The following is a 25486-nucleotide window of genomic DNA, read 5'->3' as shown; positions in this document are numbered from 1 at the left end:
CCAGGGCCACTGGTGTCTCAGGCCACGAGGACGACTCATTCCAACTGGGTGGTCAAGCAACTCCCTTTCTGTGACCTGACGTCCAAGCCAGTGAGGGCAACAGTCAAGGTTTACTTGAAGGGGTGCTTGGGGGGACTAAGAAGCTCAGATAGAGAATGACAGTAACACTCAATAACTTCAATATCCAACCAGTGCTGTCTCCAAAAAAGATCAGGACTTCTATTTACAGTTAATTCTTAAAAGAGCCAGCACAATCCATGGGGTGAAAAACACGGCACTAGAACCCTCTTCGGAGAAAATAGGACTCAAATGTTTTTAGAGTTCCCTGCCCAGGCTAGAAGTCTGTAGAGCCAGTGTTGTCCCACGAGGCAGGACTCAGGAGCTCTCTTGCATCCCTGGAATCTGCAGGTTTACTGAAATATTCTTCAACAGGGCTATATTTAAGGGATCAGAGGATTTAAGCTAAAAGGAACTATACATCGTGTTTGGTAGGCTACTTCGAGCCTTCTTTTTTCAATTACTCCGGCTCTGGGTGCAAAGTGAAGAACTCAGAAGGATTGAGAACTTGTGGCTCACTTTCCTGCACAAAGGTCACAAACACTCTTAAAAACTCAACTCCCAGCTCTGACACAAATAGGGCCTTTCAAATAGGGTCCTAAGCGTCTTTGTGTTCAGTTCAGCGGGGTTACTAGGGACCTGGTGCCTCACTGGAATGAAGATCAAGGTAGACCAGTTATGGATCAAAGTCCTTTTCAATGGAATAGAAGCAGAAGTTTGTCTAACCTTGCATTCAAACATCAAGGCCCACCAGGTGATTCACGACCAGGGAAAGACTCCGATGCTGCAGCCAGCTCACGTGCCCAGGCCCCCCACCATGCTGCTCACCGCAGACCCACATGGTGCTGTGGGTGTGATATTGTCCTTAAGAACCTGAACCAGCCTCCCTTTGATGTACGGCAGGATGGCTTTCAGAGCCAGGTGATGCTCAGGCAGACCGCATCACTGCAGCAGTTCAGGAAGGACCTCAAGCCCCGGCTATTCAACTGAGCAGCACGTCCACATGCAGCGCCTTGAGACCCTATCGGTGATTAACCGCGCTCTACAAATCCTTTATTGATTGATTGAAGGCCTGTAACTCCAACAGGTTCATGTGGAGACAGGTCTCTGCCAGAGACCAGAGTCCTCTGATCTCCACCTCTCCTACATGACCCCCCCCAACCCAACTGTGAAGCATCTGTCACCCACGGTCAGCCCTGCCTAGTGAAGAGAGAGGGGTCTGTGGGTGAGCCATGTAGGAAGCGAGGTTCTGGTTGCAGTACCCCCCCACCCCCCACACTATTTGCCTGGTTTATGATGCCACTTTGACTGAACTGCACTGGGTTCCTGCTAACCAGGGCCCCAGTGCCAGTGTTCCTTCCCCAAAACAAGACACCTGGTCACTTGATCCCCGAGTGGCCAGGCCCTTTAGCACTTCTGTAAGTCCCTAGTAAATGGTACCCCTGGTATCTAGGGGATGGGTACTGAAGAGGGCCCCTCAGAGCTGCAGCATAACTTGTGCCACTCTAAGGGACCCAGCACTAAACTCATCCACACTGCCATTGCAGTCTGCGTGACAAGGTGCTTCCAAAAGTGAAAACACAACATGGCACCCAGCCTGTGTGCCATGTGCCTTAAGCACGGCATGTAATATATGTAAGTCACCCCTAAATCAGGCCCTACAGCCCTAAGGCAGGGTGCATGATATTACATGTGGGGGTATATCTGCAAGAACAGATATGCCCCTTCTATGTTTTGGTCTACTCTTAGACATAATTAGTGTGCAGGGAAGCCATTTTAAACATATGAGCTGGACACTGATCACTGCAAGTTTCCAGCTACGTGATGGGTTCACTGAAAATAGGAATGTTTGCTATCAAACATCTCATATTAATAAACCCTCACTGATTCCAATGATGGATTTATTAATATAGGCACCTAGAGCGCACCTTTGAGGTGCCCCCTGAGAATCTACCAACTGATGGCGTGCTCACTGACTAGTTCTAGCCAACCTGCCACCAACAGACAAGATTCTGACCCCCCAAAGGTGAGAGCCTATGCTCTTGGGTGGCCAGAAACAAAGCCTGCTCTGGGAGGGGTGTTACACATCCCTCCCAACAGGATGAGCTGCTGTGGCTGAGCCATGTAGGAAGCTAGGTTCTGGTTGCTCTATATGGTGCACTAAAAAGAAGCACACAGTGCAGAGAGTCCAGAGGATCCCCAATTGGTTTACAGAGGCAAAAGTAGATAACACTAATGCTCTCTTTTAGTGAAGGGTTCCCCCATCTTCTTTTTAGGAATTCTGGGATAGGGGTATGCCTAATCCCCACAGTAAGAGGTCATTTAGGGGGTGAAGTCACCAAAGGGTAAGTCGCCCATTGGCTATTACTCTACACTCCCCTAAAAGTCCCTAAATTGAGTAATTAGGTGCCTCCCTGGCACCAGAAGAACAGACTTGTCTGACAAAAGAAGGACCAAGAACAGCCAATGAAGTGAGAACTGAGGACTGCTGGTAGCCTTTTGTGCAAAACCCTGCCTGCCTACCTGCTCCTGTCTTGACAATTGCAACAACCCGACTCATCCTGCAGCTGTGCAACCTCCAAAAGCCTTGGAGGGCTTCCAGCTCTTCCCCAAACCATCAGCATCCCCGTTTAAGTGGAGAAGCCACTTCCCTGCAGCCTGGAGGCACGAACCTCAACGTCCGGCTCACTGCTCTGCTGACCACCGGGTCCACTGACGCAGCAGTCACCCAGGAGGCTCCAGGAGGTCAGATTCGCCCCCACCAAGTGAGAAAACGACAGGACCCACCGGATCTTTCATGTACCAATAAACGGTGTACCAGACCCTTTAAGCAACCAATGCTTATTTGAGTCAAATCTGGACTCCAACGCCATAACCAGAGACCAGCCGTTGAGGGACGTCAGCATCACAGAGGCCAGCAACAATAATGGACCAGCTGCCCTGTTCTGTCCCCTTCTTGCAGGTCCCACTGTGAACCGTCAGTGCCTTTGATGCAGGAGCACCCGACGACCAAAACCTGCTGCATCCGATCTCCATGACAACCAACGGTGTTCCCCTGCTCTCAGGACTCCCACTGACCGAGCCACCCTGTTGCGAGCTCCCAGATTTGTCCCCAAGTCTCCCTCTACACCCTGTTTCCAAGTGGTTCCCTCTACGCCAACTGTGCAGTGCGCAAGGCATTTGACACATCCAGCACCTCTACATCTGGATGCCCCAGGGCAGGTAAAACTGTAGTGCTGGTGTTTGTAATGACCTTGCCCCCCCTAGGCTCCTACAATCTAAGGGGGACTCCCAAGCTATGACTGTGAAGTATGCAGTAAATGTACTTTACCCAAATAGAGTCTTTACCGTGTAAAGGCGCATTTGAGTGAACATGTTATTTACTTGCAAAAACTGATACACTGCAACAGTGCTTACCTTCTTTGAAGTTTTTCTGGTGTTGAAACATTCTGTAAAAGTAATGAAAATGTCACTTACCCAGTGTACATCTGTTCGTGGCATCAGTCGCAGTAGATTCGCATGTTCTGCAATAGCTCGCCATCTGGTGTTGGGCCGGAGTGTTACAAGTTGTTTTTCTTCGAAGAAGTCTTTCGAGTCACGGGACCGAGTGACTCCTCCTTTTGTCTCCATTGCGCATGGGCGTCGACTCCATCTTCGATTGTTTTTCCCCGCAGAGGGTGAGGTAGGAGTTGAATTGTAGTAATAGTGCCCATGCAATGGAGTGACTAAGTATGCACCTATTTAAGGTTGAGATGATACATATATAAATAATTGAAGGTAACTTCCAAACTGCTACAGGCTCCCGGGGAGGCGGGTGGGCACATGCGAATCTACTGCGACTGATGCCACGAACAGATGTACACTGGGTAAGTGACATTTTCAGTTCGATGGCATCTGTCGCTGTAGATACGCATGTTCTGCATAGACTAGTAAGCAGTTATTTCCCCAAAAGCGGTGGATCAGCCTGTAGGAGTGGAAGTAGTCTGAAATAATGTCCTTAATACAGCTTGACCTACTGTGGCTTGTTGTGCGGATAACACGTCTACACAGTAGTGCTTGGTGAATGTGTGAGGCGTAGACCATGTGGCTGCCTTACATATTTCTTGCATTGGGATGTTTCCTAGAAAGGCCATGGTAGCACCTTTCTTTCTGGTTGAGTGTGCCCTTGGTGTAATGGGCAGCTGTCGTTTAGCTTTAAGGTAGCAGATTTGGATGCATTTAACTATCCATCTGGCTATACCTTGTTTTGAAATTGGGTTTCCTGCATGAGGTTTTTGAAATGCAATAAAGAGTTGTTTAGTTTTTCTGATGTTCTTTGTTCTGTCAATGTAATACATTAATGCTCTTTTGACATCTAATGTATGTAGTGCCCTTTCAGCTACGGTATCTGGCTGTGGAAAGAACACTGGAAGTTCCACTGTTTGATTTAGATGGAACGGTGAAATAACCTTTGGCAAAAATTTAGGATTGGTCCTTAGGACGACTTTATTTTTGTGTAGTTGTATAAAAGGTTCCTGTATAGTAAACGCCTGAATCTCGCTTACTCTTCTCAGGGAAGTAATGGCGATGAGAAATGCCACCTTCCAGGTTAGGAACTGTATGTCGCAGGAGTGCATGGGTTCAAAAGGTGGACCCATAAGTCTAGTTAGGACAACATTTAGGTTCCATGAAGGAACAGGTAGTGTTCTTGGTGGTATAATTCTCCTAAGGCCCTCCATGAATGCTTTAATGACTGGTATTTTATATAGGGAAGTTGAATAGGTAGTCTGCAGGTATGCAGATATTGCTGCAAGGTGAATCTTAATGGAAGAGAAAGCTAGGTTAGATTTTTGTAAGTGAAGCAAGTAACCCACTACATGTTCTGGAGTTGTGTGTAATGGTTGTATTTGATTAATATGGCAGTAGCAAACAAACCTCTTCCATTTACTTGCATAGCAGTGCCTGGTGGATGGCCTTCTTGCTTGTTTTATGACTTCCATACATTCTTGGGTAAGTTGTAAGTGCCCGAATTCTAGGATTTCAGGAGCCAGATTGCTAGATTCAGCGATGCTGGATCTGGGTGTCTGATCTTTTGGTTGTGCTGTGTCAACAGATCTGGCCTGTTGGGCAATTTGATGCAGGGTACCACTGATAGGTCTAGCAGCGTTGTGTACCAGGGTTGCCTTGCCCAAGTTGGTGCTATCAATATGAGTTTGAGTTTGCTTTGACTGAGTTTGTTTACCAGGTAAGGAAGGAGAGGGAGAGGAGGAAAAGCGTAAGCAAATATCCCTGACCAGTTCATCCATAGGGCATTGCCTTGGGATTGTTTGTGTGGGTATCTGGATGCGAAGTTTTGGCATTTTGCGTTCTCCCTTGTCGCAAACAAGTCTATCTGAGGTGTTCCCCAGAGTTTGAAATAAGTGTTCAGTATTTGGGGGTGAATTTCCCATTCGTGGACCTGTTGGTGATCTCGAGAGAGATTGTCTGCGAGTTGATTTTGTATCCCTGGTATAAACTGTGCAATTAGGCGAATTTGGTTGTGAATTGCCCAATGCCAAATTTTTTGTGCTAGCAGGCTTAACTGCGTGGAGTGCGTCCCTCCCTGCTTGTTTAGATAATACATTGTTGTCATGTTGTCTGTTTTGACGAGAATGTATTTGTGAACTATTATTGGTTGGAAAGCTTTTAGTGCTTGAAAAACTGCTAGAAGTTCTAGGTGATTGATATGCAGTTTTGTTTGATGTACGTTCCATTGTCCTTGTATGCTGTGTTGATTGAGGTGTGCTCCCCACCCTGTCATGGAAGCATCTGTTGTTATTACGTATTGTGGCACTGGGTCTTGGAAAGGCCGCCCTTTGTTTAAATTTATGTTGTTCCACCACAGAAGCGAGAGGTAAGTTTGGCGGTCTATTAACACCAGATCTAGGAGGTGACCCTGTGCTTGAGACCACGGTGATGCTAGGCATTGTTGTAAGGGCCTCATGTGCAGTCTTGCGTTTGGGACAATGGCTATGCATGATGACATCATGCCTAGGAGTTGTAATACCATCTTTGCCTGTATCTTTTGTGTTGGATACATGCGTTGTATGATGGTGTTGAAATTTTGAATTCTTTGTGGACTTGGAGTGGCTACTCCTTTTGATGTGTCTATTATGGCTCCCAGGTATTGTTGTACCTTGCGTGGCAGAATTTTGGATTTTGTGAAATTGACGGTGAACCCTAGTTTGAAGAGGGTTTGTATGATATGATTTGTGTGATTTGAGCACTCTATTAACGAATGGGCCTTGATTAGCCAGTCGTCTAGATATGGGAACACATGTATTTGCTGCCTTCTTATGTGTGCTGCGACTACTGCTAGACATTTGGTAAAGACTCTTGGTGCGGTTGTTAATCCGAAAGGCAGTACCTTGAATTGGTAATGTATTCCTTTGAATACAAACCTTAGGTATTTCCTGTGCGATGGGTGTATTGGTATATGGAAATAAGCATCCTTGAGGTCTAAAGTTGCCATGTAGTCGTGCAGTTTTAGCAATGGCAATACTTCTTGTAGTGTGACCATGTGGAAGTGGTCTGATTTGATGAAAGTGTTCACTACTCTGAGGTCTAGGATTGGTCTCAGCGTTTTGTCCTTCTTTGGTATCAGAAAGTACAGTGAGTAAACTCCTGTGTTTATTTGTGTGTTTGGCACTAATTCGATTGCATTCTTTTGCAATAGTGCCTGCACTTCTATCTCCAGGAGATTGGAATGGTGTGTTGTTAAATTTTGTGCTTTTGGTGGTATGTTTGAAGGGAATTGTAGAAATTCTATGCAATAACCATGTTGGATAATTGCTAGAACCCAAGTGTCTGTAGTGATTTCCTCCCATGCTTTGTAATAATGACCTATTCTTCCCCCCACTGGTGTTGTGTGGAGGGGGTGAGTGACATGTGAGTCATTGTTTAGTAGTAGGGGTTTTGGGGCTTTGAAATCTCCCTCTATTTCTAGGGAATTGCCCTCCTCTATATTGTCCCCGAAAACCTCCTCTATACTGTCCCTGGTAAGTGGACGGTGTTGCTTGTGAGGTGCTGGCTTGTGTGCTTTGACCCCGAAACCCCCCTCGAAAGGGCGTTTTACGGAATGTGCTGTAATTCCCTCTGCTCTGCGGGGAGTAGAGTGCGCCCATGGCTTTGGCAGTGTCCGTATCTTTTTTGAGTTTCTCAATCGCTGTGTCCACTTCTGGACCGAACAGTTCTTTTTCATTAAAAGGCATATTGAGAACTGCTTGTTGAATCTCTGGTTTAAATCCAGACGTTCGGAGCCATGCATGCCTTCTGATAGTTACAGATGTATTAATTGTCCGTGCAGCTGTATCTGCAGCGTCCATGGAGGAACGTATCTGGTTGTTGGAGATGGTCTGTCCCTCCTCAACCACTTGTTTTGCCCTATTTTGAAAGTCTTTGGGCAGATGTTCAATGAGATGTTGCATCTCGTCCCAGTGGGCTCTGTCATAGCGCGCAAGTAGTGCCTGGGAGTTCGCGATGCGCCACTGGTTTGCAGCTTGTGCTGCGACTCTCTTACCAGCTGCATCGAACTTGCGGCTTTCTTTATCTGGGGGTGGTGCATCTCCAGATGTGTGAGAGTTGGCCCTTTTCCTAGCTGCTCCTACAACAACAGAGTCTGGTGGCAGCTGTGTTGTGATGAAAACCGGGTCCGTAGGAGGCGGCTTATACTTTTTTTCCACCCTTGGTGTGATTGCCCTACTTTTGACCGGGTCCTTAAATATGTCTTTTGCGTGCCGGAGCATACCAGGGAGCATAGGCAGGCTTTGGTAGGAGCTGTGGGTGGAGGAGAGTGTGTTGAACAAGAAATCATCCTCGACCTGTTCTGAGTGGAGGCTTACGTTGTGAAATTGTGCTGCTCTAGCCACCACCTGAGAGTATGCGGTGCTGTCTTCTGGTGGAGATGGTTTTGTAGGGTATGCCTCCGGGCTGTTATCTGACACTGGGGCGTCGTATAGGTCCCATGCGTCCTGATCTTGGTCACCCTGGCTCATGGTGGTGTGAGCTGGGGAGTGTGATGGCGTTTGTGCTGGTGAAACGTTAATCACGGGCGGAGGAGAGGGTGGTGGTGTAACTCTTTTCACCACTTTTGGTTGTGGTGCTTGTTCCGTCTGGAACTCCAACCTTCTCTTTCTCCTAATGGGGGGAAGGGTGCTTATTTTTCCTGTCCCCTGCTGAATGAAGATACGCTTTTGCGTATGGTCCACATCAGTTGCTTGTAGCTCTTCCTCAAACCTATGCTTTTGCATTTGGGAGGTTAGCGAGTGCTCTTCTGTATAAGAGCCTGAAGCTGGGTCGCTTGCAGTTTGTTTCGGCATCGAAACTTTGTCTGCGTGTTTTTTCGGCTCCGAGGTGACTTTTTTCCTTTTCGGGGCCGAAACCTCTCGGCGTCGATCTGTTTCGGTGCCGCTGTCTCGGCGTCGAGCCGTGTCCACACCGGCATCTCGGTGTCGAGGCTTGTCTCCAGCACTTTCTCGGTCCCGAGAAGGCTGCGTGCCGGTGTCTCGACCGGAGTCGGACGATCTCGGCACTGTTTGGGCCTTTTTCGGTGCCGACGGTCGGTCACCGAATTTATGGGTCGAGCCATGGCCTGGTGGCAGTGGCGTCCCCTGGGCCTTGTAAATGTTTCTTTGTGTGGTTTTCGACGTCTTACTCACGGTTTGTGTATCGTCGAATCCTTCGGAGTCTGAGTCTTGGATCGAGAAGGTACCTTCCTCTTCTTGTTCCTCGAACTCCCGTTGGGCTGTCGGTGCGGACGCCATTTGAAGTCTTCTGGCTCGACGGTCTCGGAGTGTTTTTCGGGACCGGAACGCACGACAGGCCTCGCAGGTGTCTTCGCTGTGCTCAAGTGACAGGCACAGGTTGCAGACCAAGTGTTGGTCTGTGTAGGGGTATTTATTGTGGCATTTGGGGCAGAAACGGAACGGGGTCCGTTCCATCGGCGTTCTTCAGCACGCGGTCGGGCTGACCAGGCCCCGACGGAGGATCGAAAAACTACCCCGAAGGGCACCGGAGCTCTTCGATCTTCGATGCGGTGTGGAATCTAAGTACGCCGATCCCGAACGCAACAATACCGACGAAAATCTTCCGAAATTAACTATTTTTTCCGTTCCGAAACTCGGAACGACAGGAACACGTCCGAACCCGATGGCGGAAAAAAAACAATCGAAGATGGAGTCGACGCCCATGCGCAATGGAGACAAAAGGAGGAGTCACTCGGTCCCGTGACTCGAAAGACTTCTTCGAAGAAAAACAACTTGTAACACTCCGGCCCAACACCAGATGGCGAGCTATTGCAGAACATGCGTATCTACAGCGACAGATGCCATCGAACCTATATTTTTCTAAACATTGGTCTCAAGTTTCCTATTGAGTGCGTGTCACATTTATTGACTCTGTTCAATAAATGCTTAGCACTACCCTCTGATAAGCCTAAAGTGCTCGCCCACACCACAAAAGAGAGCATTTAGGATTATTGTTGTAACTCCTGTAAACCAATAAGGGTTGCCTGGACTATCTGCATAGTATCCCCTTACATTGGTGCACTACACAGATAGCCGGCTTACTACACTGGGGGATCAGCGGTGGGATGGAAGGCTTTGCATTTGCTGAGACCACTCTGTCAGCAGGCGGTACTCTGGAGGCTGTTACATGTAGCTTGGGCAGTTCTCCGAGAGACACATACTGAGCTTACCTGCAGGCTGCCGCTGTGGGTGCAGCGTATGGATATCCATGGGGAAGTGCAGCTTGTTCCGAATCACCTCCTGGTTTTTGCCAGTGAACTTGTTAGCACTGTTGATGCTCTTGGTGTGCCAGTCTGTCCAGTAGAGGCTGTCCTCAAAGACTGTGATAGCAAAGGGGTGGGGGAGGCCTGAAGGACAAAAACACATAACTGAGCATGTATGGTCGCATCATCTCTCTCGTATACACTTAGTAATTCCCCAAACATAGATCCTTTCCACTAGTGCCTTCCAGCAGACCTCCACACATGCTTGGGTTGGGAGTATGAGTCACAAATTGAGAACCCCATCCCCTGGGAATCTATACTGGACTTCAAAGTCTGAGAACAAACTGTATTAGTAATCATTCTGTATTGGGCTCTGATTAGTTCATGTTCCACCTATTTTGAGTTAAGTGGTGTTAAAGATCTCCACAGTAAAGGCCGATTTAGATCTTTGTGGAGGAGTTACTCTGTCACATCGGTGACAGATTTCCCGTCCACCATATTACGAGTTCATTATCTCCTATGGGATTTATATTATGGTGGACAGGATAGCTGTCACCTTTGTGACGGAGTAAACCCTCCGCCAAACTCTAAATCAGGCCTCAAGTCTGTTTTTTTCGGTGGCACTGAATCTCACATGCTAAAGCCACACTTTGGGAAAGCAAGGTCCCAAGCCCCTGAAGCCCATGATGTGCAGAGGAACCACCAAGGCAGACTGGGGGCATTTACCTTGGCTGATGACTGCCTTGCGGTTACGCCCATCGAGGTCAGCACGCTCTATGACATGATGCTTGGCATCGACCCAGTACATACGGTGCCCAGCATAGTCGATGGTCAGCCCATTGGGCCAGAAGAGGTGGGTATCAGCGATGATCTTACGGTTGGAGCCGTCCATGTTGGAGTACTCAATACGTGGCGTGTTACCCCAATCCGTCCAGTAGATGGTGCTAGAAAGAGGGTAAAAGGATGGCGGTCAGAGAGGGTGGCATCACAAGAGAGAGGTGGTACACTCCTGCCTCAGATTCATCTCACTGTCCTAGATCATGTACACTCTTGCTTCAGACTCTTCTCACTGTCCCAGATCATTTACACTCCTGATTCAGACACGTCTCACTGTTCCAGATCATGTACACTCCTGATTCAGACGTGTCTCACTGTACTAGACCATACACACTCCTGCCTCTTCTCACTGTCCCAGATCACACACACTCCTTGTCTCAGACTCTCTCCACTGTCCCAGATCACGCACACTCCTGCCTCAGACTCTTCTCACTGTCCAAGATCATGCACCCTCCTGCCTCACACTCTCTCCACTGTCCCAGATCACGCACACTCCTTGTCTCAGACTCTCTCCACTGTCCCAGATCACGCACACTCCTGCCTCAGACTCTTCTCACTGTCCCAGATCATGCACCCTCCTGCCTCACACTCTCTCCACTGTCCCAGATCACGAACACTCCTTGTCTCAGACTCTCTCCACTGTCCCAGATCACGCACACTCCTGCCTCAGACTCTTCTCACTGTCCCAGATCATGTGCACTGCTGCCTCAGACTCTACTCACTGTCCCAGATCATGCACACTCCTGCCTCAGTCTCCCCTCACTGTTCCAGATTACGCACTCTCCTACCTCAGGCGGCTGCTACAGGCTACCTTCTATTCTCGTCCCTCATTACTCCCACCACCCTGCCATCGCATAACCCATTAAGGCCACTCACCCCTCCATGGGATGCAGCGCAATGGCCCGCGGCTTCTCCAGGTTCTGCCACAGAAGCACTTTCCGTTGGGAGCCATCCAGGTTGGCCACCTCGATGCGGGAAGTGCCAGAGTCTGTCCAGAAGAGCTTGTCGTGTATCCAGTCGATGGCGAGGCCCCCTGAGTCAGAGAGAAAGAGTGGACAGAGGGATGCATACCTTCACACCAGTCAGGACAGTTGTTAACATTTGTACCCTTTCACATGACTTGTGTGTGGGTACTGCTTGGTCTTGTAAATAAATACACACCCTTTGGCATTGTGACTTACTATATCTCCTTGAAGGGTGTGTACCCTTCCCAGCCCAGAGATGATCTGGAGACTGTGCTCTGAAATGTATTCTACATTATACTGTAGAGTTTTTAAGAGTTCAGGGGGACTTCAGGAGTTTGGGAAACACAACTGAGGGCACTACTAGACAGAAAAAGAGAGAGAGGTGGTAAGCACTCCAAAAAAACAAGAGAGAGAGAGACACTAACTGACAAAACCTGTAGTTTCTTACAAGTCGGTGTAGTTTTGCAGCTTGAACAATGTTCTGGATTCACATTATTCCGCCATCTAGTGGTTGGGTCCGGAATGTTCCACAATTTTTTTAATTTTTCTACTCTTTTTGTTTTTTATTTGTTGGTGGGCCTCGACAGAACCTCCATTTGGTGTCCCTTGTGACACTGTCCTGCTTCCTCTGGATGTTCCCACCTTTGGTCACCATCTTCAGATTCTTTTTTGTTTTCCTGTTCTCCATCTTTTGTTGGAGGTGGGCAGGTCACTTTTGAATGCACCAAACTCTAAAAGCTGCAAAACTACACCTACAGGTAAGAAACTATACATTTTGCAGCGTGAATCTTTTCTGGATTCACAAGCTGTGAAGTGACGTTTTAGCGTTTTTAAGGTTGTGGTGGCTGGGCTGAACGTGGGCAGTGATTTATAGACAGATGTTGAAGAACCCTTTGCCCTACTTGAGCTTCTTTGTTCACTTGTGTGTCACTACGGTAATGTCTTGTAAACGTGTGCACTGATGACCACATTGTTGCCTTGCAGATTTGGCATAATGGAGTATTATGCCAACGGTTTCTGCTTTCTTCTGTGTTGAATGTGAATTTAGTGCTATTGTTAAGGCCTCTCCTGCGTAAGTGTGGCACAATCAAACTGTTCGTGCAATCCATCTTGCAATTGTGTTCTTAGTTACCGGTCTTCCTAAGGAACTATTTGCAAATGATACAAACAGTTGTTGTGACTGTTTGGCTTTGTCTTTTCTATGTGATACATAATAGCATGTTCTGGGTCTAATCTATGCAAAGTCCCTTCAGCCTGCGTATTTGGTTTTTGGAAAAAACTTGGAATTTGAATACTTTGATTGATGTGAAACTGTGAAATGACTTTTGGTATGAACTGTTGAATTGTTCTTATGACAATTCTGTATTTGTTATTCGGAAAGTAAGGTTCTTGAATTGTGAGTGCTTGCTCACTCTGCGTAGTGAAGTGATAGCTGCTAGGAAAGCAGCCTTAAGGTTAGCATCTGTGAGGTACCTTAGTGCCAAGTTTCAATGTTTTTTTCATTAGCTGAGTGAGTACCACATTTCGGTTTAAGTGAGTGCGGGTTCCCTTTTCTTTACTCCCTCAAAGAATCTTTTAACTACTGGCAACGTGAAGAAACGCCCTCTTGTGTAAGCCACAACTACTGCTAGATAAACTTCTAAGGATGCATATGTAAGACCTTCTTGCAGAAGAGGTGTTAAATATTTTAAGACTGCCTTGTCCATTGTGTTTTTTTCACCATTCCCTTTTTAACACACCCTAGCAAGTTTTTTTTCCAATTTGCCAAACAACACTTTCATGTCGTTGGCTTTCTTGCTTCTCTTAGAACTGCCATGATTTTTTCTCGTTGTTTCAAATGTCAGAATTCTAATTATTCAAGAGCCATGGCATTAGATTCAAAGATTCTAGTTCTGGGAGTAAACACTCTTGGTGCTGATTTTATTCCAAATGCCAGCACTGTGAACTGATAATGTGTTTTGTTCGTGACACTCCCCAGGTACGTTTGTGTTTTGCGTTCACTGGAATGTGTAAGCAGGCATCCTTTTAACTCTACTGTTGCAATGTAATCTTGTTGCAATCGTGCTATGACTTCTTGTAAGGTTGTCATCTTGAATTTTTGCTTTTTGTTGATGAACCTGAGATCTAGAACTGGATGCAGCGATCCGTCTACATTTGGGATTAGGAAATATGTTCAGTAATTTGCCTTGTTGAGTTCTTGTTTCGGGACCTGTTGCAATGCTTGTTTGTCCAGTAATTCCCTTACCTCCTCGAGGAGTCAAGCTGTTTCCTCTTTGGAATGGGCCTTTTTCTTTGGTCCCCTTGCAGGCTGGAATTTGATTAGTTCCATGCAATATCCGAATTGTATTGTGTTTAATATCCATTTGTCTGAAGTTATCTTTCTCCACTTCAGCAGAAAGCTTTTTAAGCTTTTTAATCTTCCACCTACTGGTGTGCTGTGTAGAATATTGGATTTTCTGTTTATGACTTTCAATGATGGACTTTGTGAACAAGTAATAGTTGTTGACCAGTCACTTATTTGTGGAGGTTGAGCCTACTCTGTTTGGCTGCCCCCCCTTCCTTTGGCTCTTCCTTGAAAAGGCTGGCATCCCTGTTGATACTGCCAGCTTGGCTGTGTTGTGGTGGACTGGTTGCTACTCTGGAAACCCTGGTGTGAACTTTCAGCCTGGACATTTCCTCTGGAGAGCGGCATGCATGAAGAGAATGTGCCCTTTGCATTCCATCCTGAAACTGCAGTCCGCCCGTAGACTTTGCTGTCTCCTTGTCTTTTTTCCACTGGTTGAGACTTTCATCCACAGAGCTCCCAAACAACTGTCCTCCGTTGAATGAAGTGTTCAGGATGTTGGCCTGGACCCTGACATTCTCAATCAGGACTGACGCTTCTGTGTGAAGCCCATCATCATCTGACGGCTTGCTCTAACTGCTGCATCCAAAGGAGATTTCAATCAGGTGCTGGCAATGTTTCTGTCACTTTCTGCTACATGAGCTGCCCTCTTCCGATACTGCTCAGGGAGGTGCTTCGTGGGTTCCCCCATCTCATCCCAGTGCTGATGTACCTGTCTATTGAGTACTGCATTTGAATTTGTCACTGGTTGGCAGCACTCTGTTCAAATCTGTGTCATGATTCCATTCATGTGGTCCATTCTTTGACTCTCCTTATAAGGATGCGGCCAGGAGGTTGGACCCTTTCTAGCTGTAGATGTGATTATAAAGTCTGCAGGGACAAAAGTACATTTATTGTAAGTGGGATCCGAGGAGGAATACTTGATTTTTTCTCAGCCCTTGGAGTCACTGCTCTACAAGTGGCTTGGTCTTTGATTGCTTTCTTACCCTGGTTGAGGATACTACGGAGCATTGGTAGGAACCGGTTCCTTGCCTGACTAGGCAGCAGTGTTTCCAGCAGGAAGCATGGCTGTGGTTTGACCTCCTCTAGCTGTACATTAAATTTGTCAGCTGTGTGCTTGGTCACCTAATAATACATTCCAATATCATCAGGAGGCGAAGGTTTGGACGGATACGTTTCAACTCCCTCCTCAGAAGAGTCTCTTTCAAGGTCTTGCAATTGTAGTTCGATAATTCATTGATGCATCCTGGATTGTTGTTTTTCCTCTTCATAGTAGAGCTCTTCCCCCTCTTCTTGAGGCTCAGGTGTGAGCAAAGGTCAGAATTTCTTGACCTATCTCTTTGATGTGTCCTTTGGCATCCTCTTTGCGATTTTAACAGCCAGTTCTTCGGGTTCAAGGGTCGGGTCTTACTTTTCGACGTAGACGTTTCTTTGGATGACGTATTGGTCGCTGAGATTCAGTGTTTGGCTCTTCACCTGTCTGCATCCAACATTGATGCATCTTTTTCCCTTGCGTCCTCTGACGACTTGAGTTTGTCTGCAGTTTTTCCTCCACTGGAATCTCCATTGAGGGTTCTGTGGGACTCCTTGACATAGGAAGTACCTGCGGTCGGCGAGTGTTTTAACGCTAAGGTTCCCTTCCATGTCCGTGAGTCAGATCTTTGTGACTCTGATGTTTTTGTCGAGATCAATGTATCTCTTACCTCAGATATTCTGCTCTTCTTCGTCGCCTGTTCATCGACGATCCGCAGCTTTCCCACAGATGTTTCTCATTCTGCCTTCTCATCGTCATTCTCTTCATCCTCATTTGAGAGACTTAGTTCCCTCAGGGATGGAGTAGTCTTCTGACCCTGCATGGAATGATGGGCTACTCTTTGTTTTGGTCTTACCTTCAAAGTCTTGGGTGCAAAGACAGATCAGGCATTGCAGTCTTCGCTTTGGTGGTCAACTAGAAGACAGAGGTTGCAGGTGTTTATCCTTCTGCAAGAACTTCTAGAGACAAATTTTGCAGAACTGGAATGGTGTCTTCTCCATTAGCCAAAACAGGAGGCCCCTGAATGGGCATCTTGTGTTGGAGATCCCTCTGCAAGCATCCAGACCCAATGGCGTAAAAAAACATCTGGAGGCAGCAGGAGGAAGTCACGAGGGACATCAAATGGAGGTTCAGTCAACGCCTACCAACAAACAAAAAACAAAAAGAGCAGAGGGACTAGAAAAGTGGAGAATTCCAGACCCAACCACTAGGTGGCGGAATAGGAAAGATTCACATTGCAAAACCATAGAGTCAGAGATGCGAGGGACACTAACTGACAACACCATAGAGTCAGAGATGCGAGGGACACTAACTGACAAAACCATAGAGTCAGAGATGCGAGGGACACTAACTGACAAAGCCATAGAGTCAGGGAGGCGAGTGACACTAACTGACAAAACCATAGAGTCAGAGATGCGAGAGACACTGACAAAACCATAGAATTCAGAGATGTGAGAGACACTAACTGACAAAACCATAGAGTCAGAGATGCGAGAGACACTAACTGACAAAACCACAGAGTCAGAGATGCGAGAGACACTAAATGACAAAACCATAGAGTCAGAGATGCGAGAGACACTGACAAAACCATAGAGTCAGAGATGCGAGGGACACTAACTGACAACACCATAGAGTCAGAGATGCGAGGGACACTAACTGACAAAACCATAGAGTCAGAGATGCGAGGGACACTAACTGACAAAACCACAGAGTCAGAGATGCGAGGGACACTAACTGACAAAGCCATAGAGTCAGAGATGCGAGGGACACTAACTGACAAAACCATAGAGTCAGAGATGCGAGAGACACTAACTGACAAAACCATAGAGTCAGGGAGGCGAGTGACACTAACTGACAAAACCATAGAGTCAGAGATGCGAGAGACACTGACAAAACCATAGAATTCAGAGATGTGAGAGACACTAACTGACAAAACCATAGAGTCAGAGATGCGAGAGACACTAACTGACAAAACCACAGAGTCAGAGATGCGAGAGACACTAAATGACAAAACCATAGAGTCAGAGATGCGAGAGACACTAACTGACAAAACCATAGAGTCAGAGATGCGAGAGACACTAACTGACAAAACCACAGAGTCAGAGATGTGAGAGACACTAACTGACAAAACCATAGAGTCAGAGATGCGAGAGACACTAACTGACAAAACCACAGAGTCAGAGAGGCAAGTGACACTAACTGACAAAACCATAGAGTCAGAGATGCGAGGGACACTGACAAAACCACAGAGTCAGAGAGGCGAGGGACACTAACTGACAAAACCATAGAGTCAGAGAGGCGAGTGACACTAACTGACAAAACCATAGAGTCAGAGAGGCGAGGGACACTAACTGACAAAGCCATAGAGTCAGAGATGCGAGGGACACTAACTGACAAAACCATAGAGTCAGAGATGTGAGGGACACTAACTGACAAAACCATAGAGTCAGAGATGCGAGGGACACTGACAAAACCATAGAGTCAGAGAAGCGAGGGACACTAACTGACAAAACCATAGAGTCAGAGAAGCGAGGGACACTAACTGACAAAACCATAGAGTCAGAGAGGCGAGGGACACTAACTGACAACACCATAGAGTCAGAGATGCGAGGGACACTAACTGACAACACCATAGAGTCAGAGATGCGAGGGACACTAACTGACAAAACCATAGAGTCAGAGATGCGAGGGACACTAACTGACAAAACCATAGAGTCAGAGATGCGAGGGACACTAACTGACAAAGCCATAGAGTCAGAGATGCGAGGGACACTAACTGACAAAACCACAGAGTCAGAGATGCGAGGGACACTAACTGACAAAGCCATAGAGTCAGAGATGCGAGGGACACTAACTGACAAAACCATAGAGTCAGAGATGCGAGGGACACTGACAAAACCATAGAGTCAGAGATGCGAGGGACACTAACTGACAAAGCCACAGGGTGCGAGAGAATTGGTGACAAGGGCCATCAGCCAAGATATCTTCTCAGGACACTGACATTTCTACTGTACACAGAGGGTTTTGTCAAACACAAATCTACCTCCTGTGTGGGAGGAAGTGCATGTAGATCTTGGATCAGAAGAGAGGGGGACTCTAAATGCAAAAAATGATACAAAGGGCCTGATTTAAATCTCGGCGGAGGGGTTTTGGCGGATGGAATATCCTTTATCGTTGCAACAGAGAAACCCCTGCACCGAGATCTAAATCAGGCCCCGGGTGTGGAGGTTAAACTAGTCCTCTCTTTGTTACTCTGTCCTGGTGCTCAGGCTGTTTTTGCCACACACCATGGCTGAGCAAAAGAGAAGCACAACAAAAATACTCATGCAAAAGGATTGCAGCTATGGCGGATTATTTTATTTCTGTGCTTTAATGCTTTGGAGCACGCCTTCTTGAGTGAAGGAACCGCGTGGGGGTGCGATCATAATACCGGTTGGGGAGACAATTCACCTGGTCTCTCTAGCCATGTGAACCCCAACCAGCTCTGGAGAGTCATCCACCTCGCCCCACCTCTTGCAGCTCTGTATACTCACTACTTACCTGGTCTCTCTACCCATGTGAACTCCACCTCTCGCAGCTATGGAGAGTCACCACTCGTGTGCTCTCTAGCCATGCGAACCCAACCTCGCGCTGCTCTGGAGAGTCATCCACCTCTCCCCAACTCTCGAAGTTCTGGAGAGTCACCACTCACCTGGTCTCCGTACCCACGTGAACTCCACCTCTCACAGCCCTTGAGAGTCACCACTCACCTGGGCTCTCCAGCAATGTCAACCCCATCTCTAGCAGCTATGGAGAGTCTCCACTCATGTGGGCTCTCCAGCCATGTGAACCCCATCTCTCGCAGCGATGGAGAGTCACTACTCATGTGTGCTCTCCAGCCATGTGACCCCCATCTCTTGCAGCGATGGAGTCTCACCACTCACCTGGACTCTCCAGTCCTGTGGACACCACTTCCTCCACGTTGCTTCCATTCAGGTTTGCCCTCATGATTCGGTCCAAGGTGACGTCCGACCAGAACACAAGCTTGTGCCGATGATGGAAGTCCAGGGCAATGGCATTCTCCAGGTTATTGAGCAACAGGGTGTACTCAGAGCGGTGGGGAAGTACCTGCCGGATGTCGATACGGTTGGCGAAGAGCAAAACAGGCTCTGGCCCTGAGGGAGAAAGCGCAGGAGATGCACAGTGAGGCAAAGAGGCATTAACCAGCATTTCCACTGAGTCCTCCAGAGGGTTCCTCTTTGAACTGCCAGTGAGGGAGGCCATGTGACTTAAAGACTCTTGAGATAAACAGCGCTAAAAAAAGAGTAAAACATTTCAGTACTAGAGGGTCGTTGGTGACCCTTCTGTAGTGAATGAGGGTAATACAGAGCAAAGGAATTTAATCTGAATAATTCTCAATCTGTCATCAAGAGATCCTGTAGTGGGAGAGGCAGGAATTCCAGAGCCAAGGGACTAAAGTGCACTGACCTTCCTCTACTCCCATCTGCAGCCTTTAAATAGTGTATTTTCTCTTCTGTTCTACACAGTACAGTCAGGGTTGTAGCTTGCTTAGTAAGACTGGGGGGTGTGAGCTTCAGACTGTTCGACAATCAGGCTGGCATTTAGGGGCTCATTATGAACTTGGCGGTTCAGATCGCCATGCCGGCAGCGAAAAAGACCGCCACCGGCATGGCGGTCTGAACTGCCATATTAACACAGGGAGGGCAGGCAGCCTGACGATGGCGGATTACATTATCCGACAGGGCACTCTGCATAATGTACCCTGTTTCCCTGCCAGGGAAAGGCTGGTGGAAGGGGTGCTCAGAGGCCCCGTGCAGTGCCCCGTCGTGAAGGTCACTGCCCGATTTACGGGCAGTGATCTGAGCGATGGGTGCTGCAGCACCCACTGCACACCAACATTGGTGGCCGCCGTCAATGTCAAGGCCCAGCAGAGAAAACATTAAACGGCCGGCAGGGGGGCTGTCGCGCTGGCGGGCTTCTGTTGACTGCCAGCGCTGATCTGGGAGGTTTTTACCGCCGAGATCATAATGAGGGCCACAGTGTTTAAAAACATTATAGACAAGCAGGGTGCAATGAGGGGAGCCTAAAGGGCAGTGGAAAGGGAGAGGAATGCGTACTGGTAGGAGTATTAAAAACAATATTTTTGAGGACTTTCAAAACAAAGAGGGAGGGAGTATGTGCGCATTTATCTCTAAGTGTATGTAAAACTTCCTGGTGGAATCCGACAGACACCTCACAATGCCCAACTGAAAGCAACTGCACCCAACAGTTTATCAGAAAACACATCTATTAAGGGGGTGTAGCACTACAAACAGCCCCCAAAGCTACGCCCCTGAGTACAGTTGTAGACTAGGCTTCCTCACACATGCGTTAGTTCTGAATGCTTTTATTGAAAGCCTATTACTCAAGCCAGTTCAGCCACCAGCATCAAACGCAGGGTGTTTTGTCCCTGTAGTCTCTTAAGGGCTAACGTTAAGAGGGTCTGGTCCTCAGCGCAGACAGCCCCGGTGGTGCTGTGGGCGAGACCATCTCGTCCTTAGCACTCATGGGTTAAATGGAAGAGGCCGAGCTCACTAGAGCGACTCCAGCGACATGAAAATTTGCAGCTTTTGGAGTCTGTTCCCCTGGGTTCGGAGTCTGTTTTTTCATCAGGGTTATCACGACCGGTTGCCTTTATTTTTATTAAGTTATACTGTTACACTGGTGCTTGCATTGCAAATGTCTTCTACTTGAATATGGTGCTGGGTATTGGGGGCTCCACACAATCTGAAATGGGTTCCTCTTTATATTCAGCCGGCTCAGTTATTTTTGAAAAACACACAGACTCTAGGTAAAGGGAAAATCTGCCCCCAGAAGCGCTACACGACTTGGGCAATCACAGAAATGCTCATACTGGTCCTTTTGTAACAAGAAATCCCCTTCATCATGCTGAAAGTACAACCACATCCCTTGCCCATTACGCTGTAGGACAGTGGTTCCCAACCTGTGGTCCGGGAACCCCCGGGGATCCGCAAAGCCTCCTCAGGGGGTCCGCAACTACTTAGAAAATTAAATAATGTTAACAGACCAGGCCCCCAGCTTTTAGTAATTACTCAGTTGGGGGGTGGGGGGGCAGATTCCAATAATAATTCAGTGGGGGTCTCTGGGTTCCAGTAATGGTAAAGTGGGGGTCCACAGAAGTCAAAAGGTTGGAAACTGGTGCTGTGGGAAGCAAAACAGCTCAGAGCCTCTTCACTCCGCTGTCCCTTCCGATTGAAAGTTCACCCAACCACATGACCTTGAGTCTGCCAGTTTAATAAACCTTTGCAATGCCCTCTTTCCACCCATGCTCCCAGGTGTAGCCTCTCCCTGTCGTTCCTTACCCAGAGCTTTGCAGCTGCGCTTGTCAGGGCGCAGTTCGTAGCCCGGCTCACACCAGCACTGGAAGCCCCCGTCGGTGTTACTGCACCCCTGGCTGCAGTGTCCGTCCTCCGCACATTCATCAATGTCTGGGAAGAGATGGACAGCAGTTATACCACAACCGCCAGCACAGCTGCGAAGTGGGAAATGCAGATTCCACAGCGCCAACATCATGCAGGGCATTCTCTGTCCAAACTCATGAGTACCACCCCGATGGAAAGCGCAGTCTCTGTCCCCAAATCATTGGACGAGTAATCTACAAGGAGCATCAATAAACAGCATCCAGGCTAAGTCAAAAAGAAAGTGACAAGTACCCCTCCACTGCAAAGAGACAAGTGCCATCCCAAAACAAGAGGTAAGCATAGCCCCAAAAACATGTCACAGCATTCTCGGCTCACACCAAAGCAAGGGAGTGTAAAAATGAGAGGCTGGTCCACCCCAAAATCAATGCATTGGGCTCCTAAATTACAAGAGGGATAAACACTGCACCCCCTGTGCACACACTGTCCCCCCCTTCCCAGCCTATGGGCAGTACCCTCATACCCCGCTCACATTTCCTAGGCTCCACCCCTCACCCTGGCAGGAGCGGCAGACATCCATGAGCCTTGGGAAGACCCATGATCCTGCCCCCAACCCTGGCACACTCTGTCGTTCATGCCACCTCATAGGCGGTCTCTAGCCTCATTGCCAGGCTCCTCACCCAAGCAGGACCGGCCGTCTTCCATGAGCCGGAAGCCGGTATGACATGTGCACTGCACCGCACCCCGGAACATCTGGCACTTCTGCGCACATCCACCGTTGTCAAGGTTGCAGTTTTCCTGCCCAGTCCTTGGTCCTGAGGAGAAACAATAGGACAGTGAGATGTGGACAGGGTGATTGAATTCATGCAGCAGCACAGACCACATTGTATGGGAAAGAAAGCACTAATGCAACACAGTGGGTGGCAATGTTAGACCTCCAGTTTGTCATTTCACCCAACACTGATACACGAGGGACACCCAGGTTATGCTAAACATCAAGGGCTTAGAAAATACGATGCTGCACTCAGCAGAAACCACAGCTACGTGTGCACAGAGGGTCTCGTCTGAAGGTACTAAAACATTAAAAATATCAGGCCTAAATGTTTGGGATTTTCTGCACTTCGAGCGCTCGAAGGCAATAACTGCTGTTTTGAGATTGGTATCCATCAGGAAACATTTCTTTGGAATTCGCCACATAGAAACCATAATCATTTCCGCACTGTTTAAATCAAATTTCATTATGCATCAAATATCTGCATGCTGATGACAAACGCCTTTCCCAGTCCACCAACTGGCTGCATTACTGCTAACTCGGCAAAGGTTTCACCTCGTTACCCCTGGAACTGAAAGTGACCCATAAACCTTTCCAGGGACCCCGCCGCTGTGCTGCACCGCGGCAGCGGAGAGTTTTCAGTAACTCTGATCCACTTCAGGCACTCTTTCTTAACTGAAATGTGAACGTTATGCATCAGGAACTGCAATGTGTTGCAAGTGTGGTAAAGTCATTATGATGCATAAAGGCCACGCAAATGTGTTCTTCCAGTGGCCCTGGAAAGAACCAATCACATTCATTGAAAAGTAAAGCAGGTGACAAAAGAAATAGTAACCCTGAAAAGGGGACAGCCAATCCCATCCCAGAAAAAATATAGGGAATGCAGAAAAACACAATCATGTGTCATGGTACCCAGGGTGCCTTTGGAGACACCCAATCATTGCCCAGGTAAAGAAGAGCAGGGGGAGGGGCAGCCAATCACATTCCATGAAGAAAAGTGCATGTGTGAGGAGAACCATGTATCCTATGAGAAGCAGAGACAGATGAGGAAGCCAATTATATTAGAAAAGAGGGTGGAGGAAACCAACCATATCACAGGAAGACAAGAAAGCAAGCAGGGCAGCAAGTCCTGTCTCAGAACCAGCAGGATGGGTTTGTAGAGAGCCAGCCCTATCCCATGAAGGGATAAGGACGTGAGAAGAGAGCCATCTGGGCCCATCATTCCTTCAAGAGACCTTACACTAACCGCATGACTACTCTACGCCAGCGTGCAGTAGAGAATGGGAACACTAGGCCCCTGAACCTCCTACCTGACAGTGCTGCCCCCCCTTCAGGTGCAAGGTGTGATCTAAGGGCGGAGGGGTGTGGTTAACCCTGTAGTTATCCCAAAAGAGCCCCCATTGGTTGTGGTGAGAACCCATCCTGTCCCACATGAACTCCGTGGAATGTGGTGGTATTAAAACCTGCAGTGATCATGGTCTGCCCCTTGGCTAGTGGCGGAAATAGTGCCCCAAACTCCACAATTAAGTTTGTCACTGATGACTTCAGTCAACAGCCTCTTGTTCCCGTAATGCTGGTGAGGTCCCAAGCACTCTGCCACTACTTTTCTCCGCCCCCAGGCCCTCCCACAACTGGCTGGTGGTGTACATGGCTCCTTGGCCCCAGGCAATTACTCCGCCATGTTTGGGGATTTAAACAATCCCTCTGCATGCTCTATACTAGCCCCACTCATTGATGGGTTTAACAGTCCCTTGTCCTACATGGATCCCCACCAGCTGGTGGTGTCATTAGACTCCCAATCCCAGTAGGGGTGGAGTTAGAGGTAAAACTCCCTTGAATCCCTACATCGCCCCTCCAATGGATGGTGGAGTAAATTTGTGCTAAGCCCACCCTCAATTATTCTGCAATCTTGTATGGTGTCAGTGGTTGCTGTGCCCCCTCCGTCCCACCCAGTGTGAAGCACCCCCTCTGGTCTTTATCACTGCCTGCTTAGCAGTAGGGAATGCGAGTAGCCCACTTTTCTTGTCCGCATACATACGGCAGTTCTGGTGGGGGCTCTCGTCGCTTCCATCTGTGCAGTCGTTGATGCCATTGCAGAGCTTCCTCTGACCGATGCAGCGTCCATTCATGCACATGAACTGGTCGGGGGCACACTGCGGGGGTCCTGCAAGAGAAGGAAACAGCATCAATCATGCACGGCAAATCCCTCCACCTCCATAACTGGAGGCTGCCACAACATGCATGTGAGAAGAGCCTTGGAATGGACACCAAATACAGTAGGGACCCCTTAACGGGTATCAAGTAGGCAAAGGGTGCCTGGGAATGGTCCTGAGATGCTGATGAAGGCGGTCCTGGAGACAGGTCAATGCTACAGAGGAACCAGAAATGAAACCCATGTGATAATGGAGGGTCCTGGACAAAGGTATCATCTATACCAAGAAATGCCAAGAAAAATGCCCTATACAGACAAGGAGGGTCCTTAACTACTGGCCCAAGCAAAGCAAAAAAGGCCCCATGGTCACTAGATGCTGGCCCCAGCCACTCAAAAAGAGCTATGGGGATAGAACCCTGTATCCAAGGAGTGACGTGGTGAGTGGTCCCTGCAGCCAAGAAGGGTCAGGGGATGAAACCCCTGCCTTCAAGAAGGACATTATGACTAGTGCCATACATCCAAGAAGGGCCAGGGGATGGACCCGTGCATTCAAGGACTTGACCTGTCCCATTCATCCAAGAAGGGCCAGTGAAGGGACCCCTCATTCAAAAGAGGACATCACGCGTCCCATGCATTCAAGAAGGACCAGAGGATGGACCCCTGCATTCAAATTAGGACATGAGGCATCCCATGCATCCAAGAAGGGCCAGGGGATGGACCCCTGCATTCAAATTAGGACATGATGCGTCCCATGCATCCAAGAAGGACCAGGGGATGGACCCCTGCATTCAAAGAAGGATATGACACATCCCACGCATCCAAGAAGGGCCAGGGGATGGACCCCTGCATTCAAAGAAGGACATGACGCATCCCACGCATCCAAGAAGGGCCAGGGGATGGACCCCTGCATTTAAAGAAGGACATGACGCATCCCACGCATCCAAGAAGGGCCAGGGGATGGACCCCTGCATTCAAAAAAGGACATGACGCATCCCACGCATCCAAGAAGGGCCAGAGAAGGGACCACTGCATTCAAAGAAGGAAATGATGACCGTACCATGCATCCAAGAAGGGCGAGGGGCCCGCAGCATCAAAGGAGGGACATGGTGACTGTTCCTATGGAGCAAAGGAGGGCCTTGTGATGAGCCCCATGTATGCGGGG

The 25486-nt window shown here is 48.2% G+C and overlaps 1 protein-coding gene across 6 annotated transcripts in view; it reads right to left on the bottom strand.

Annotated features, from left to right (window-relative positions):
- LRP4 (LDL receptor related protein 4) overlaps window positions 1-25486 on the bottom strand; it is a 460938-nt gene that overhangs the window by 118728 nt on the left and 316724 nt on the right. For all 6 annotated transcript variants that reach the window (XM_069221680.1, XM_069221681.1, XM_069221682.1 and 3 more), the window contains exons 9-15: window positions 24211-24336; window positions 22081-22215; window positions 21344-21469; window positions 18905-19135; window positions 11516-11672; window positions 10529-10746; window positions 9770-9946 (exon numbers count right to left, since the gene is read on the bottom strand). In XM_069221680.1, the coding sequence (XP_069077781.1) occupies window positions 9770-9946; window positions 10529-10746; window positions 11516-11672; window positions 18905-19135; window positions 21344-21469; window positions 22081-22215; window positions 24211-24336 (1170 nt within the window). The remainder of the gene's footprint in view (window positions 1-9769; window positions 9947-10528; window positions 10747-11515; window positions 11673-18904; window positions 19136-21343; window positions 21470-22080; window positions 22216-24210; window positions 24337-25486) is intronic.

Source organism: Pleurodeles waltl, chromosome 3_1 (genome assembly GCF_031143425.1).
Source record: "Pleurodeles waltl isolate 20211129_DDA chromosome 3_1, aPleWal1.hap1.20221129, whole genome shotgun sequence".
Classification (NCBI taxonomy): Eukaryota; Metazoa; Chordata; class Amphibia; order Caudata; family Salamandridae; genus Pleurodeles; species Pleurodeles waltl.
The sequence above is the reverse complement of the archived record's forward strand: the minus strand, read 5'-3'. Positions and strand labels throughout refer to the sequence as shown.